At 65.6% G+C, this 14,580-nt stretch overlaps 1 protein-coding gene across 3 annotated transcripts; it reads right to left on the bottom strand.

Annotated features, from left to right (window-relative positions):
- Positions 1-704: 704 nt before the first annotated feature.
- On the bottom strand, positions 705-10,777 carry MBD3 (methyl-CpG binding domain protein 3). Of its 3 annotated transcripts, none has more exons than XM_045087599.1 (7): positions 10,647-10,777; positions 6,285-6,444; positions 5,174-5,311; positions 4,480-4,570; positions 3,902-4,079; positions 2,260-2,463; positions 705-2,162 (listed from the first exon to the last, which is right to left on the bottom strand). In XM_045087599.1, the coding sequence occupies exons 1-6, from the start codon at positions 10,658-10,660 to the stop codon at positions 2,265-2,267; spliced, it is 780 nt and encodes a 259-aa protein (XP_044943534.1). In that variant the 5' UTR covers positions 10,661-10,777; the 3' UTR covers positions 705-2,162; positions 2,260-2,264. The 3 variants fall into 3 exon arrangements, with proteins under 3 accessions (XP_044943534.1, XP_044943523.1, XP_012904201.1); XM_045087588.1 differs by having other exon boundaries at positions 10,551-10,701; XM_013048747.2 differs by lacking the exon at positions 10,647-10,777 and adding an exon at positions 6,541-10,139.
- Positions 10,778-14,580: the final 3,803 nt, after the last annotated feature.

The raw sequence follows: 14,580 nt of genomic DNA, 5'->3' as shown, positions 1-14,580 counted from the left end.
TGTTGTGGGGGTGGGGACGCCAGACCACTCTCCTGTCCACTGTGTGGCTGGACCCTTGGGCTGGGACCCTGGGCCCAACCTAGCTTCTGAGGTTCCCGGGATTCGTGGCCCCTCAAGGCCTCTCTGGGTCTGGACTTGGGGACTCAGGGAGACCCAAGTTCTCAGCCAGGATGGTCCCTCCAGCTGGGGCCCCTGGGCAAGCCTGGTACCGTCTCCCTTCCTGGAGCTGAGCCCCTCCAGGAGGGCAGGGCCGACTGCAGGGTAGAGCCAAGCCTGGGAAGAGTTTGGGGTGGCAGGGGCTGCAGGCCGGGCTTTGACCGGCTCTGAGATGGGGACAGAAGACCCGCAGGGTGCAGACAGCAGGGCAGACCCTCTGCAGCCTGTGCGTGGGCAGGCGGCAGCCAGGCACTGGGGCCAGCAGGGTCACTTCCCTGTGGACGCCTTCCCAGTCATCCTACCCATGCCAGCCCCAGGGGGACCCTCACTGCAGACTCGGGATGGAGCACGCATGCCCTGGGGGCTCTGACCCTGGCGCTGGGAGCTGAACCCCGTCCTCCCTGGCAAAGGCCAATCAATCCCCTGGGTCCCCTTTTGTCGTCCAGCTCACGATAAGGTGACCAACATGAAACCGGGCGCTGAAGGCCTGGCCTGGGGTCCCTCTCCCCCGACACAGCGCTGCGGGTCTGCAAGTGAACGCTCCGAACCACACTCACCGAGACGGCTTTATTCAACAGTCGCCCACGGCACATGGTGCCTCCCGGGCCCCGCAGTCCCCCCGGCTGGGCGGGGGCCCCAGCACCTGGACCTCAGGCCCACGCAGGGGCCAGCCCCAGACAGAGCTCCGTCAGCAGCTGTGGCCTCTGAAGGGCAGGAGGCCATGTGGCCGCAGGGGAGGGGCCCTCCTGGGGGCCGGTGGTGGCCCGGGGCCCCTGCGGGCCTGCACGCACTCCCACGCTGGTCCCGGAGAATTTGTGCTTTGATGGGCCGGGCACGAAGCTGCCGTGTGCCGAGGTGGGCCAGCGTCCTCGGACCGCCAGGTGCCTCTCACTACCTCCCCGTCCCTGCGCATCAGCCAGGGTGACAGCCACACACGCAACAGCCCAGGTCCTGCCCGACAGTCTTGGGCTGTGGGCCAGGGCTGAGCGGGGACGGGAGGGCTCCCCTCACCCAAGGCACTCCAGCTAAGAGGTGGCGGGCGGAGTGACACGGTTCCAATGGCCTCCGCACCCCGAGCTCCTCCGAGGCTGCTGCTCTGGGCACCGGGTGCTGGAAAACACTGGGCCCACAGAACACACCCCAGGACAGGACCCCGGAGAGGCCGTGGCCCCAGCACCAGCTCTGGCCCTGAGCGCCAGGCGTCACCGTCCCCGCCACAGGGGGAGGGGGGACACAGAGCCCTGGCCCGTGGCACAGCTGCCTTGGAGCCCCGGCCCGGGACGTCGGCCGGGAGCTGGGTGTTGCTGGTGGCCGGCTGACTGCGGGCAGGGGCGGCCGTGCTGTCGACAGTGAGCTCCCCCGACACAAAGGCGAAGTTCGCCTCCACGTGCAGCAGACACATGGGCTGACCGCTCGAGCGACGTCCTGCCTCGTTTGTACGCGGGTTTATTGAAGGAAAACGTCTGGGCTGTGCGTTTTCCTTCAGATGAGCTCGGAGCGGTCATGGCCTCGCCCTCCAGTGGGCGCACAGGGCAGCCGTCCCGCACCCCCTTCCTGGAGGTCTGACGTGCGGACCCTGGAGCAGCATCCCTCACACGCTGGGGGCAGGGAGCAGGACTGTTCCAAAAAATATTTCTCCAGCCCCTTGGGGACCCTCACATGCCGCCCCGCGGCAGCTGTCCTGTGTGATGTGGCCGTGGGGACATGGCCGGCCCCGAGTCCAGGGCGGGGGGAGGGTTCCAAGGAGGGCCCCTGCAGCCAGGCCCAGGGGCGACGGGTGCGTCTGGACCCAGACCCTTCCGAGGAGAGCAAGCGTGGGGGGCCCGTCAGGCAGAACTGTCCTCCAGCCGTGCCCCCGAGGACCCAGGGGAGGGGACACGCCTGGGAAGGCCTAGGAGGGGCCGCCATCATCCCCGGCCTGCTGGGCTGGGCCCCAGAGCCTGGTCCGAGTGTGGAGACAGCGGAGTCTGCAGGGCGCGCCCCGCACGCAGGCCTCCACAGGGCCTCTGGAACGACGGGGAGAGGCCGCGTCAGCACCACGGCTGGGAGCCCCCCCTGCACGGGCACGTCCTTCCTCCCGCGGCCCCGTCCAAGCGCCAGCACCTGCTTTACACGTGCTCCATCTCCTGGTCCTGGTCAGGCTCGTCCTCGTCCTCCTCATCGTCCTCGTCCTCGTCCGCGTCGGCGCCGGCCTTGTCCAGCGGCGCCTCGCCGTCCCGCGCCAGCTCCTCCACGTGGGCCAGCATGTCGGCCATCAGCGCCTCCTCGAGCCGCTTGCGCACCTGCTGCACCAGCTCCTCCTGCTTCCTGCGGACACACGGGCCGCGCTGGCCAGGGCACGCACCTACGCAGGAGCAACCTCCGCCCTCGCTCCCTCACCCTGGCTGCACAACGGCCTGCGCACAGCCCGCGGCCCTCCGGCGCGGCTCCTGGGCCCTACGCTCTGCCTCTGCTGGCGGACACCGGGGGGCAGGGGCCCCCCCACCTGGCTGCCTTCCGTGGCTGCCCCCCACCAGCACGCCCTACAGGCAGCGGCTGCCCAGGCACCACCCGGGGCCCAGTGTGTGGGCGCACGTGACGCCCCTCACTGTGGCTCGAGCGTTGTTTGCCAAGGGACAATGGTGCTCGGTCACCGTGCCTAGCCAGGACCACTCATCCAGTGAGTGGCAGGATTTTGCTGGAGAATTCTAGATGGAGAACGACTTTCTTGGGTCTTTTGCCTTGTTACGGCTGTCCAGAAGGCCGCCAGCCGTGAGACCCTCCGCATTCCCTCCCTGTGGCTGAGACCCTCAGCACAGGAGCAGCACGCTGTCTGGCGCCAGGTCGGGCCAGGACCGGCTCCATCTTCTGGCAGCCCCCATCTCCTCTCCAGACGGGCCCAGACCCCCTACCTAACCCATGATGTGATGTTCTCCTTTCTGTGGCTTTTCCTATTTCTAGGACGGTTGTGCTCTCTTCCTACACTTCCCATTCCCTGGAGACGAGCTCCTCTACGGGCTGGGAGGTGACTCTGTGTCTTCCCCACACAGACACAGGAGGCACGTTCACCTGTGACCCCAGCTGTGAGCCGCTCCCGGCCACGGCGCCGGTGCTCCCAGACCTTCTGTGCGTGGGCTCCAGAGAGCCATGAACTTGTTCTGAACTCAGCGGCGTATTGACACTTGAGCTGCGAGAACAGAGGTCCCTCTCTGCTGGAGCTTCTAGAGGTTTCTGGCCCTGCTGCCAACTCACACTATCTCCTCCCTGGGACGTCTCCCCAGATGCCCCCCGCACGTGGGGGCCTCCTGCCCAGAGCCCACCTGCACCAGGCCTGGCTGGGAAGCCACTCCGAGGCCCAGCAGCCACAGGGTCCAGCCTAAACCTGGGCCAGCATTCGGGGCCTGGGGTGTGTCTGGAGGAACCCCTCTCCTCACCGCTCCCCGGAGCCCGCCCAGCAGGCACCTGCAAGACCTCACAAGCCCAAGGACGAGCAGGCCATGCCGCAAGCCTGTCCGCACAGGTCAACAACCACTTTCTCTTCCCAAGAACGGCCCAGAGAACATGCACGTTTCCCATTCCCCTCCGTAGGCCGCCTTGCCTCTGGCCTGCCCCGAACTCAAGACTCGCGGGAAAGCTCCTGCTGGGGCTTTTCAAATCTGCCCTCGCTGTGGCCATGTCCGCTCGAGCCCTGGAGCGCGCCGGCACGGACGCGGGACTGCGGGATCCGGCAGCGCTCACACCGGCCGGAGCGCGTGCACAGCGGTACCTGATGTCCTCGTCGGTCACCATGAAGGCCTTGCAGAGGGGCTGGGCCGTGTTCAGCCACACCCCAGGGTTCTTCTCCACGGCGGCGGAGAGCTGCCCGGTGATGGGCATGGTGCTGGTGTGCAGGGCGCTGGCAATGGCCGACAGCAGGGTCTCGTCCGTGCAGCCTGGCCCCACGCCTGCCGGGCACAGCGGGGTAGTCACCACCAGGCACCTGAGGCCCCTCTCCCAGAGACTCGGGTCTAGACCCCGATCTGCCCATACAGACGCTCAGGACCCCTCGTGATGGAAGCAGAGCCGTGCCCGCCCGTGACCACGCAGCAGTGTTTCCACGGTGCGGGAGCAAAACCACGTGTGCCGCGTCTTTGCCGGCCGCCCCCCTACCCCCCAGCCCGTGAGCCCCCTCCCACCTGTGCTGCGACAGGCCCGCCAGCTGGTGTCCAGGATCAGGGGCCCAGGGCCCGGACCAGCCCCGTCCTGGACGGAGGGGAGCCTCACCCCCGCGGGGCCAGACACTGGACCCCCCGCCCCTCTGCTGTAGGAGCACTTGCGCCTGACACCCTCACCCCCTACGGTTACCCTGCAGGCCCTTGGGGAGGTCCATGGTCTTGACGAGCTCCTCGGCGATGTCGAAGGCATTGAGACCACTCAGCTTCTTCTCCCAGAAGAGCTGTCACCAGACAGAGACACGGACCTGAGGGGTGTGTCCCCACAGGCGGCAGCCCTGGCCAGCCCCGACGAGAGTGGAGCCTCCACACGCAGGACAGCGGTCTCAGCACGACCTTTGACCCCCACATGCCAGACCCACCTGCCTGGGAGCAAGGGGGCGGGGGGACCCGTGGGATTTCCCGCAGGCCCGTCCTCCGAGGCCACAGGAACTGCGACCTGGGGTGTCAGCCCAGCCATGCCGACCACCTACAGCTCCCAAACCGCAGCGCTACCCCAGGGAGGCAGAACCTCCTTCAGCCTGAAACTTCACTTCTCAGTCCACTGTCCACCCGGGGCTGAGCTGCGAGGCCCCCGAGACTCCACCACGGCCCGGCAGCGCGTGCGGGGCAGAGGATGCCGCGGCCCCACAGAGCGAGGAGCTCACACGCCCAGACGGCACTGTGGGACTCTGGGGACAGCGTGCAGACACACAGGTCTGACTAGTCACTTGGGTGGCGATGCCCCCGGTGCCCCTGTGGGGGGGGACACGAATGACACGGGACCCGGCCACCCCACTGCCTATGAGGACCCGGCCTGGGGCCGTGCACGGGGCCCGGGGGCTCACCTGCCGAGGCTGCTCCACGGCCTTCTGTGGGTCACTCTTCACCTTGTTGCTGGGGTGGTTGGTGATCTTGGTCACTGGCTGCTTGAAGATGGACGCTGTCTGTCTGACGGGGAGGGCCGTGTTCAGGTCCGGCTTGCCCTACGGAGATATGGAAGCTGGCATGGCGGCCTCGGGCCTCAGCGGGCTCTCCCAGGCAGTGGGGAGACCCCTCCCCGTGGGCTTTGGTGAACAGATCCTGTGCCCCTCAGTCACCAGCGTCCCCAGAGCCAGCCCAGTCTCCTCGATGCCCATAGTGGGGGCGCGCTGGGGCTCCGGGTGAACCCCACCCGGCCTCCTGTACCATGTTCTGCCCGGAACGCGGTGCAGCGGGGGCCCTGCCGCAACTGTCCTGCAGCACACACGCCCATCGGAGACACAGGGCCCCTGGGCACCTGTGTGTGGCCCGCCAGCCACCGAAGACCGGCTGCCCTCCAGTCCCTGCAGGGAAGCCGGCACAGCCACGTCTGGGGGACAGAGGGAAGGCGGGTGCTCTCCTGCCTGCGACCTTCCTGCAGCTCCCACGTCTCTCTCGGCAGACAGAGGGACTTTAGTACCACGACAAACCGAACTGTGGAAACCTCTCTCCACCCAAGAGTTATTTTTCTTTTGAAAGATTTTTTTTTTTTTACTTTTAAATTTATTCATGAGAAAGCCAGTGAGCGCACAAGGCAGAGGCAGAGAGAGGGGGAAGCAGCTCCCCACCGAGCAGGGAGCACGATGCAGGGCTCCATCCCAGGACCCTGGGGTCACGACCTGAGTCGGAGGCAGACAACCAACACTAAGCCACCCAGGTGCCCCAAACATTTACTGATCCCCGAGGGAGAGCCTGGGCAGGGGGAGAGGGAGAAGCAGACTCCCGCGCTGAGCACAGAGCCTGCGTCGGGACTCGATCCCAGAACCTCGGGATCACAACCTGAGCCAGAAGCAACAGTCGGACCCTCCCCCGTCAGAGCCCCCCACGCGCCTTCATTCGTGCATCTTGTGTTAAAGTGACCCGTGCGCCCGCCGCGGGCCTGAGCGCGTGAGCCCTCGAGGAGGGCCGAGCCGCCCACCGCCCGCGCCCGCGGCTCACCTTGGCCTGGCTGGCCGAGTCGTAGCGGACACGCTGGCGGCTCCGGTTCATCTTGCCCACGAGCATCTTGCCCGTCCGGAAGTCGAAGGTGCTCAGGTCCATGGATCCCCCCAGGTACCGCGCCAGCTGGGGCTTGCTCCGGAACTTCTTCCCACTGGGGCTGCGGACGGACAGGCGGTCAGCGGCGGGCAGGGTGCGCTGGGCCGGCCCCCGCCCTGTCCCTAGGGCTGCCTCCCGGCCAGAGCCCCCAACAGACCTCAGCGCTGAGAGCGGGGCTCGACACCCCGGTGCAGAAGGGTGGGGCCCAGTCCCACAGTCTGACGCACGTTTCAGAACATTCCAAAAACACAACCAGGCCATGTGAAAGACCCCAGGATCGCAGGTGGCTGAGGGACGACCCCGAACCACAGTCTCCTCCCCGTGGGTACCACTGAGGAACTAGAGCATCCTGGGGGTGCGGTCAAATCTCAGGTTAGGCTTCTGGGCCAGGACCCCAAGAGCTGCTCAGCTGGACTGCTGGGAGGTCCAAGGCCAGGAGCTCTGAAGCGGGGATGCTTGTGATCCCACTCAGCTCGCAGACCGTGTGGGCCCCCATCTCTAGGGGGTGACGCCGACCCTCGGGGGCCCTGCTCAACGCACCAACAGCACCGGCGCGCATCAGTAACCGCTGGGCGCGCCGCCGGCCACTCGGGACCCGGACAGCACGGCAGACCCCTCGCCCAGCGACCTGGCGGAATGGACACCCGGTGTTCAGAGCAGCGGACTCGGAGGCCGTGAGGTGAAAACGGCCGAAATGTGCACTGGGACGGGGAAACAGGTGCTCACGCGGTCCCCCACGCACAGGAGCGTCCCTGGCCGTGAGCGGGAGCGAGGAGGAACCACGGGCCCACAACGCACGGGGAGGGAACCAGACACAGGCCATGCAGCGTGTGAGTCCACGTGTGACACGTCCACGGACGAGAAGGGGGCTCCTGGGGGCCAGGGGAGGGGGGTGGTCACCACCCCACCTGGGGAGAGGGAACATCTTAAGGCTAGCCCTGGTGAGGACCGCACGACTGTGACACAGGGCTCGGCCGACCTGCACACTTGTAGCAGGTAAACTGCAGTGCGCAGGGTCCATCTCCGCCGAGCTGCCGGAGTGCTGGAGAAAGCACTCGTGTGGGGCCCGGCAGGCCCGGGGCCTCTAATCCAGGCAACAGCACATCTGCCCCCCGAGCCTCCCAGGGACCATGGATGACAGCGTGGAAGCGTAGCAGAAGGAAACCCCCTCCCCTCCACCATCAGGATCCAGGGGGCAGCCGGCTGCACTCGCCTCTGGCACCCGCACCAAGGCCGTGGCTGCAGGCCGGGCGATTCCCCGGGGCCCGGGCGCCTCTGCGGGGACCAGGAGCCCAGCACACGGGCCTCAGACTCCTGGCTTCGGGATGACTGACTGCTCCAGCACACCGGGCTGGCTTGCGGGCACACCGAGCCTACGTGCCCGGACAGCATATGCACCGGGGTCAGGTAAGGCCACAGAGGAAGGACAGGACCCCCCAGAACGCGCCAGCCTTTCTCTGCGTCCAGTCACGCCCCCCCACGCTACATGAGAACAGCAAATGGACACAGAGCACAGGTAAGAGGCCGGGTACAGGGCACTGGTGGTTAAGGGTCTGGGGCTTTCGGGGTGAGGGAAACGTGGAGGTGGCCACACCCGTCTATGAATGTGCTAGAAACTGTTCAGTTGTGCACTTCACATGGGAGAACTGTCCACACGTGAATTGTTCTCTCAATGAAGCTGTTCGAGAGAGAGAGAGACTAGCTCCCGAGGACTAGGGCAGTGATGCTAACGGACTAAGGGCTCATTTGGGGGTGATGGAATGTTCTGGAACTAGACAGATATCGCGGCTGCACAATTTCGTGGGTGTACTAAAAACAGCACCCCACGGTGCGCGCCGCCGACAGAGCGAACTCGCGAAAGCAGTTCTGCAGCCCAGCTCTGACACCAGGAGACGTCGCTGCTGGTTCACCGAGAACCACCACCCCGCGCTGCTCTGAAAGACTCGTGTGGAAGTAAGAGCAGTGTGGCCTCTTTGGGAGTGGCCGAAGCTGGAGGGCACACACCAGCAGCCAGAGGCGAGGGGACGCAGGGCTGCGGCTGGTCCGTCAGGTGGCCAGTTGAGGCACGAGGAGCCGCACCCCAGCCTTGAGCCCCAGCCCCGGAGATGGCTGCAGGACTGACGCGCAGCCTGGCCTCCCATCACAGGAAGGGCTGCGGCGAGGGTCACCGGGAGCAGAGCACGGGCACCCCTGACACCCAGCAGCAAGGTACAACCTCAGCCTGCTGCCCCAAGGAAGGGGGCCACTGTGCTAAGTCCCTCCTGCTTTTCCTGAGTATGGCTCTCCTTCTAACGTGAGTCCCCCGGGGAAGGCCTCCCTACTCCGTACCCCTCCAAAGAGCTAACCCCGAGGTCAGGGTACTGACCTGCCCCAGCCCCTCACCCTCCTGCTGGACAGAAGACGTCAGGCACGACTTTCACAGAGAAAAGACACGGCTGCAGACCGGTGTTGCAGCCCCCCGGAAACAATCTGTGGGGTCGCTCCGCCTTTCCTGCAGGACAGTCTTGCTGAGAACACGCCCCCTTCCCCCGCTCTATGGGCAAGGAAATCCAGGCCCACGTGGTCCTAGGGACAGGGCTCGCGGCCCACGCCAGGTCTGCTGGACTCAGGGCCCTCATGCCCTAGCTCCCCTCTGCACTGAGAAGGAGGAGAAACCATCCACACTCCTCCCCAGCCGCCTCGCTCGGCCGAAGCTCCAGCGGGTGCAGCGGCCAGAGACCCACGTTCCGGAAAACACCATGGGTTCCAGACCACACCCCGAAACCTCCCATCCAGCGGAGTGAATGGACACCCCCTGCCTGCTGGGTCACCCAGCTCAAAGACGGGGGAATGGGAGGGGACCCTCCCGACACTTCCTCCCGCTCAGTGGTCACGGGAAAGCTGGCAGTCCATCTGTCCCTCAGTCTGGGCTTTCTCCCCTAGACAGACTCTCATGCTCAGGTCCAGGGGCTCAGAGGAAGACCCCACCGGGCTGAGCCCCTGAGAGATGCGCACACAGGTGGGGACGGGAGGCGGAGCAACGTTCTCCAGGTGCTCCCACCCCGCGGGCCCTGGCTCGGCCTCCCGGGGCCTCGGCCCCGCACGCCTGCTGCAGGACAGCCCCTCCCAGCTCCACCGCCGGGAAGCCCTCCCGGACTCCCGGACCGGCCCCAGCCTCACCCAGCCCCCCATGGCGGGCCCTCACAGAGCCCTGCGCGTCTCAGCGGACGTCATCAGCCGCCACCCCGGGAGCAACGGGCGGCCAGCTGCCGGAGCCGGGGCCCTGCCTCAGCCTTGCGCCCCGACAGCGACACAGACGCGCGGGCACGCGCGAGGCGGAGAACCACCGCAGCCAGCACGGCAGGGACACGACGGCCGGCAGCGAAGGACGGTGTCCCCGAGGGCCGCTGCGGCGGTCACGCTGCTTCAGGGCCTGACATGACGGGGTCCCCGATCCTCCGGGGACCAGAACCCGCACCGGGGTCATGGCCGAGGCGCCGGCCCGTCCTTTCCCGCCGGCTGCGCTCCTTCCCCCAGGCGGCCAGCAAAGGCCCCGGAGGGACCCGCGCGCGGGGTGGGCGGGACTCGGCCTCGCCCGGGCGGCTTCTGGGCGCTTCAACACGTGGCGGGTGTCCGCGACCGGAGCGCGCCCCAGGCCGCTGCAGCAGGGGCTCGGACACAAGCGTCCGGCCGCGCTCAGGAAGGGAAGAGGACGGGAGGGCCGACGGCAGGTGGCCGAGTGCCCGGGCCGGCCCGCCGCCGCCCACCACTATTCGTCCCACCGACGGTCCGCAGCCCCCGCCCCCGCCGCCGGCGGCGCGCGCGCCCCGCGTGATCCAAGGGACAGCCCAGCCCCCACCCCCGCCTCCCAGCGGCGTCGGGCCCGCGCCGGGCGCCCCTCGCCCCGCCGGCCGGTGTGCCGCGGCCGCCGAACAAAGGCCGCCGCCCGGGCCGCGCCGCCCCGCACTCCACGCGGCCGAGGGGGAGGGGAGGGCACGCACGCGCACTGGCCCGGGGCCGCGGCACGCACGCGCACTGGCCCGGGGCCGCCGCGCGCCGGCACGCACGCACGCACGCACGACGCACGCGCGGGGCCCAGGCCGCAGCCCGGGTCGAGGCGCCCGGGCCGCCGCAGAGGCCGCTGGGAGGCGCCCGTTGGGGCCCTGCCCGGCCGGCACGTTCATTCACCTATAGTAAAAGACATCCCTGTGGCCGGCCGACAGCCCCGACCTTCTGGGCACTTCTTCCCTCTCCCAGCCCTGCGGGAGCGCCGGGCACTCCCACCTCTTCCGCTCCATCGCGCCCGGCTCCTCGGCCCGCCGCCGCCGCCGCCGCCGCCGCCGCCGCCCGGACCCCCGCTCGCCGCCGCCGCCGCCGCCGCCTCAGCTGCCTCCGTCGCCGCCGCCGCCGCCACTTGCCGCGGCTGTTCCGGCCCGCGGGCCCCCGCCCTCCGCCCCCAGCCGGGCACGCGCCGGCTTTGCCGCCCTTTCGGCCCCCTCCCCGCGCTCGCCAGCCCCCGCTCGGGGGGCCCGCTCCGCCCACCCGCCCGCGCGCGGGGCCCCGTGCTGCGCAGGCGCCGCGCGGGCCCCTCCCCGTGGGCGGCCGCCCCGCCCCGCGGCGGCCGCCCCAATCAGCGTGCGGCTAGGGGGCGGGGCTGGGGGCGGTGCGCAGCCCGCCGGCCGGCCCGCCTCGCGCCTGCGCCCTGGGGCCGGCGGGCCGCGAGCTGCTGGTCTGTCGCGTGGTTCGCTGCCTCCTGTCCCGTTGCCCCCGGGTCCCCGTTCGAATCTCGGGTTGCCCGCCCAGTGCCGGGCCTTCACCCACCCGGCCAGCTCCGGCCCCCCGTCTCCCAGCCTTCAGGCGTGGTTACCCGCCGCCCTGCGCGCCCCGGTCCCTCCCGGAGCCTGGGAATGAGGGGCGACCCCCCCCCCCACGCGCCGCCGCGGTCCGGCCGCCTTGCGGTCCTGGGCTCCCGGACCTTCCTCAGAGACGCCGCTCCCCAGCCGGACAGACCGGCCACCCGCCCCGCCGGCCCCTGCCCTCGCCGGCACAGGCCGGGCGCTCGCGAGACGACGACGGGGCTTGCGGAGGGAGCTGCGGCCGGTGCCGGAGGGTCGGCCGGGCCCCCTGAGCGGCCTGTCCTGGCGTCCGGTCCCGGGCGGCCGAGGAGAACGTCCATGGCGGGGGCGGGCCCCGCGGGGAAGCAGAAGACGGCCTCCCCTGCAGGGGTCTTCCCCGCTGCGGTCGGAGGCGGGCCCTAGGAGGCCGGTCCTAGCCGGGGAACCCAAAACCGCCGCCGCGAGCGCAGGTGTAACTTCTGGTTTTAATGGCTTCAGGCCCGGAGTGTCGCTCCCGCGGTCTCACAGGTAAAGGGAACAGTGAGTGGGCAGACGCCCCCTGACTCGAACCATACAAAGCTGGGCCGGGGCACTAGATTCCTCTCTGGACGATTCAGGGCCAGAGCCCAGGACTTCAGGACCCTGACCTTTATGCAAAGCAATCCTGGTCACTACTGGGTTTGTCTTTTACCAGCTTGTATGATTTTATTTAATTTGAAAACTATAGTTACATATGGACATTGGGGAAGGTATGTGCTATGAAGTGTGTAAACCTGTCGATTCACAGGCTTGTATCCCTGGGTCTAATACATATAATATACATATAATACATACATAAGATACATATAATACATTATATGTTAATTAAAAATTAAAAAACCATAGTTACAAAGATACGTTTATTGCAGTCAGTGAAACCACACGAAGACCTAAAGGAAAAAGTGTTAACCTCCTCAGGTCAGATCCCCAAGGCCCACTCTCCGCTCCTGCTTTCAAGTCTGGGTATACCCCGAAGTGGAACTGCTGCGTCCCGTGGTAATTCTATGTTCAAATTTTTAAAAGATTGTATCTTTTCGAGTGCGAGCATGAGCAGGGGGAGGGGCAGAGGGAGAAACACACCTCTTGCTGAGCAGGGAGCCTGAGTCGGGACCTGATCCTAGGATGGCAGGATGGTGACTTTAGCCGAAGGCAGGTGCTTCACTGACTTGAGCCATCCAGGCGCGCTCTCCGTTCAGTTCTCAGAACTGCCAAACGGTTTTCCTGCGTCACGCCTGCCCCATTTCACATTCCTGCCAGTGTGGAGGTCCGGCCTCCTGGCACCAGCCCTGGCACCAGCCCCTCCTTCCAGCATCTTCTCTGGAGCACCTGCCCTGGGCCGGCGAGGGGAGGGAGAGGGAAGCCAGCTGGTCTCGGGTGGGGAGAGCACGGGGCTGGGGGAAGGCTCCAGTTTCACCACTTCTTGGGCAACATTTGTTGTCTCCTGGTCCCCACTAGCTGCACACCGGTGGATGCGTGGTGCTGGGCCCCAAGAGCTGACCTTAAGAACCGCCATCAAAAACGCATCCTAGGGGCCCCTCACCATTCTCGGGCATCCAGCCTGCTGGCCCTCACTTGCTCCTGGGGGCCTTTGACCCTCTTGGGTCCCAGCTGCCTCCAGTGCGCAGACAGGCAGACTTTGAGCACCCCCTGGGGTAACCTGGGGGGGGCTAGTCCCCGGGGGCTGGTCCAGGTGCACATGCTGGGGTTTACCAGCAGAGATGAGGCTGGGAGCCCTGGGAGGGGGTGGGGCAGTCGTGGCCCACCCCACCCCACCCCCGCTGGTTTGCTGACACTTAGAAGCTCCCTTTCCTGGACTGGCTGTCTTGGGGCATAGAAGACACCCTCTCCTGCCGTCTGCACAAGGTTAAGAAATAGAAACGAAATCCGGTGATGAGAGGAGCCACTGTGACTGGCTGGGTGACTGTCTAAGGGCATCCGGGGCACTGCGGGGGGCTGAGGATCAACTCCGACCCCGCTCACTGCATCCCAGGACTCCCCCAGTCTTGACCACAGACATCTCCAGACAACAGTCCCCTAGTTAACACGAGGCAAGCACGGCACTCCACTGGGGCACAGATATCCAGGGCACCGAAGACCTGTCATCCAAGTGAATGGCATTTAATACAATGGTGTGACAATTCGATCCCTGATAGAACGTCAAATCTGTGTTTTTGGTGGCACCTGGGTGGCTCAGGTTGTGATGCCAGGGTCCTGGGTTCAAGTCCTGCCTCGGGCTCCCTGCTCAGCGGGAGTCTGCTTCCCCCTCTGCTTGTTCTCTGTCACATCAATAAAATATTTTAAAACAAATAAGTAAAAAATGTTTTAAATTTGTAATAAAAAAATTTTTATTTAGAGGCAGGGTGAGCTGGTGGGGGGTGTGCAAAGGGAAAGAGAGAGAATCTTTTAGATTTTTAAAAATGTATGTGTGTGAGAGAGAGAGAGAGCACAAGCAGCGGGGATGGGCAGAGGGAGAAGCAGGCTCCATGCTGAGCAAAGCCAATACAAGGCTTCATCCCAGCATCCCAAGACCACCACCCAAGCTGAAGGCAGGTACGTAACCAACTGAGCCACCCCGGCACCCGGGAGAGAGAATCTTTTTTTTTTTTAAGATTTTATTTATTTACTTGAGAGAGAGACAGTGAGAGAGAGCATGAGCGAGGAGAAGGTCAGAGGGAGAAGCAGACGCCCCGTGGAGCTGGGAGTCTGATGCGGGACTCGATCCCGGGACTCCAGGATCATGACCTGAGCCGAAGGCAGTCGTCCAACCAACTGAGCCACCCAGGCGTCCCCGGGAGAGAGAATCTTAAGCCAACTCCAAGCCAACATGGGGCTTGATTCCACAACTCTGAGATCGTGACCTCTGCCAAAATCGCGAGTCTAGTGCAGAGGGCCTGGGTGGCTCAGTGGTTAAGCCTCTGCCTTCAGCTCAAGTCATGATCCCAGGGTCCTGGGATCGAGCCCCATATCGGGCTCCCTGCCTGGCCGGAAGCCTGCTTCCTCTCTCTTGCTGTGTCACTTTCTGTCAAATAAATAAAATCCTTTAAAAAGGTCAAATGCTTAACCAGTTAAGCTATCCAGGTGCTCCCAAGCTTGTATTTTTTAAAGATTCTATTTATTGACAGAACACGAGCAGGGTGAGTGGCAGGGACAGGGAGAAACAGGCTCTGTACTGAGTATGGAGTCTGATGTGGGGCTCTATTCCAAAACCCCGAGATCACGACCCAGGAAGACTGAGTGGCCCAGGTGTCCCTTATTTATTTTAAAGTTTACTTTTTCTGTAATCTTGCTACACCCCACGTGGGGCTTGAACTCATAACCCTGAAGTCTACAGTCTCATGCTCTCC

Source organism: Mustela putorius, unplaced genomic scaffold (assembly GCF_011764305.1).
Source record: "Mustela putorius furo isolate JIRA1106 unplaced genomic scaffold, ASM1176430v1.1 tig00000095_pilon_pilon_pilon, whole genome shotgun sequence".
Taxonomy (NCBI): Eukaryota; Metazoa; Chordata; class Mammalia; order Carnivora; family Mustelidae; genus Mustela; species Mustela putorius.
This window is presented reverse-complemented; position numbering and strand designations above follow the sequence as displayed.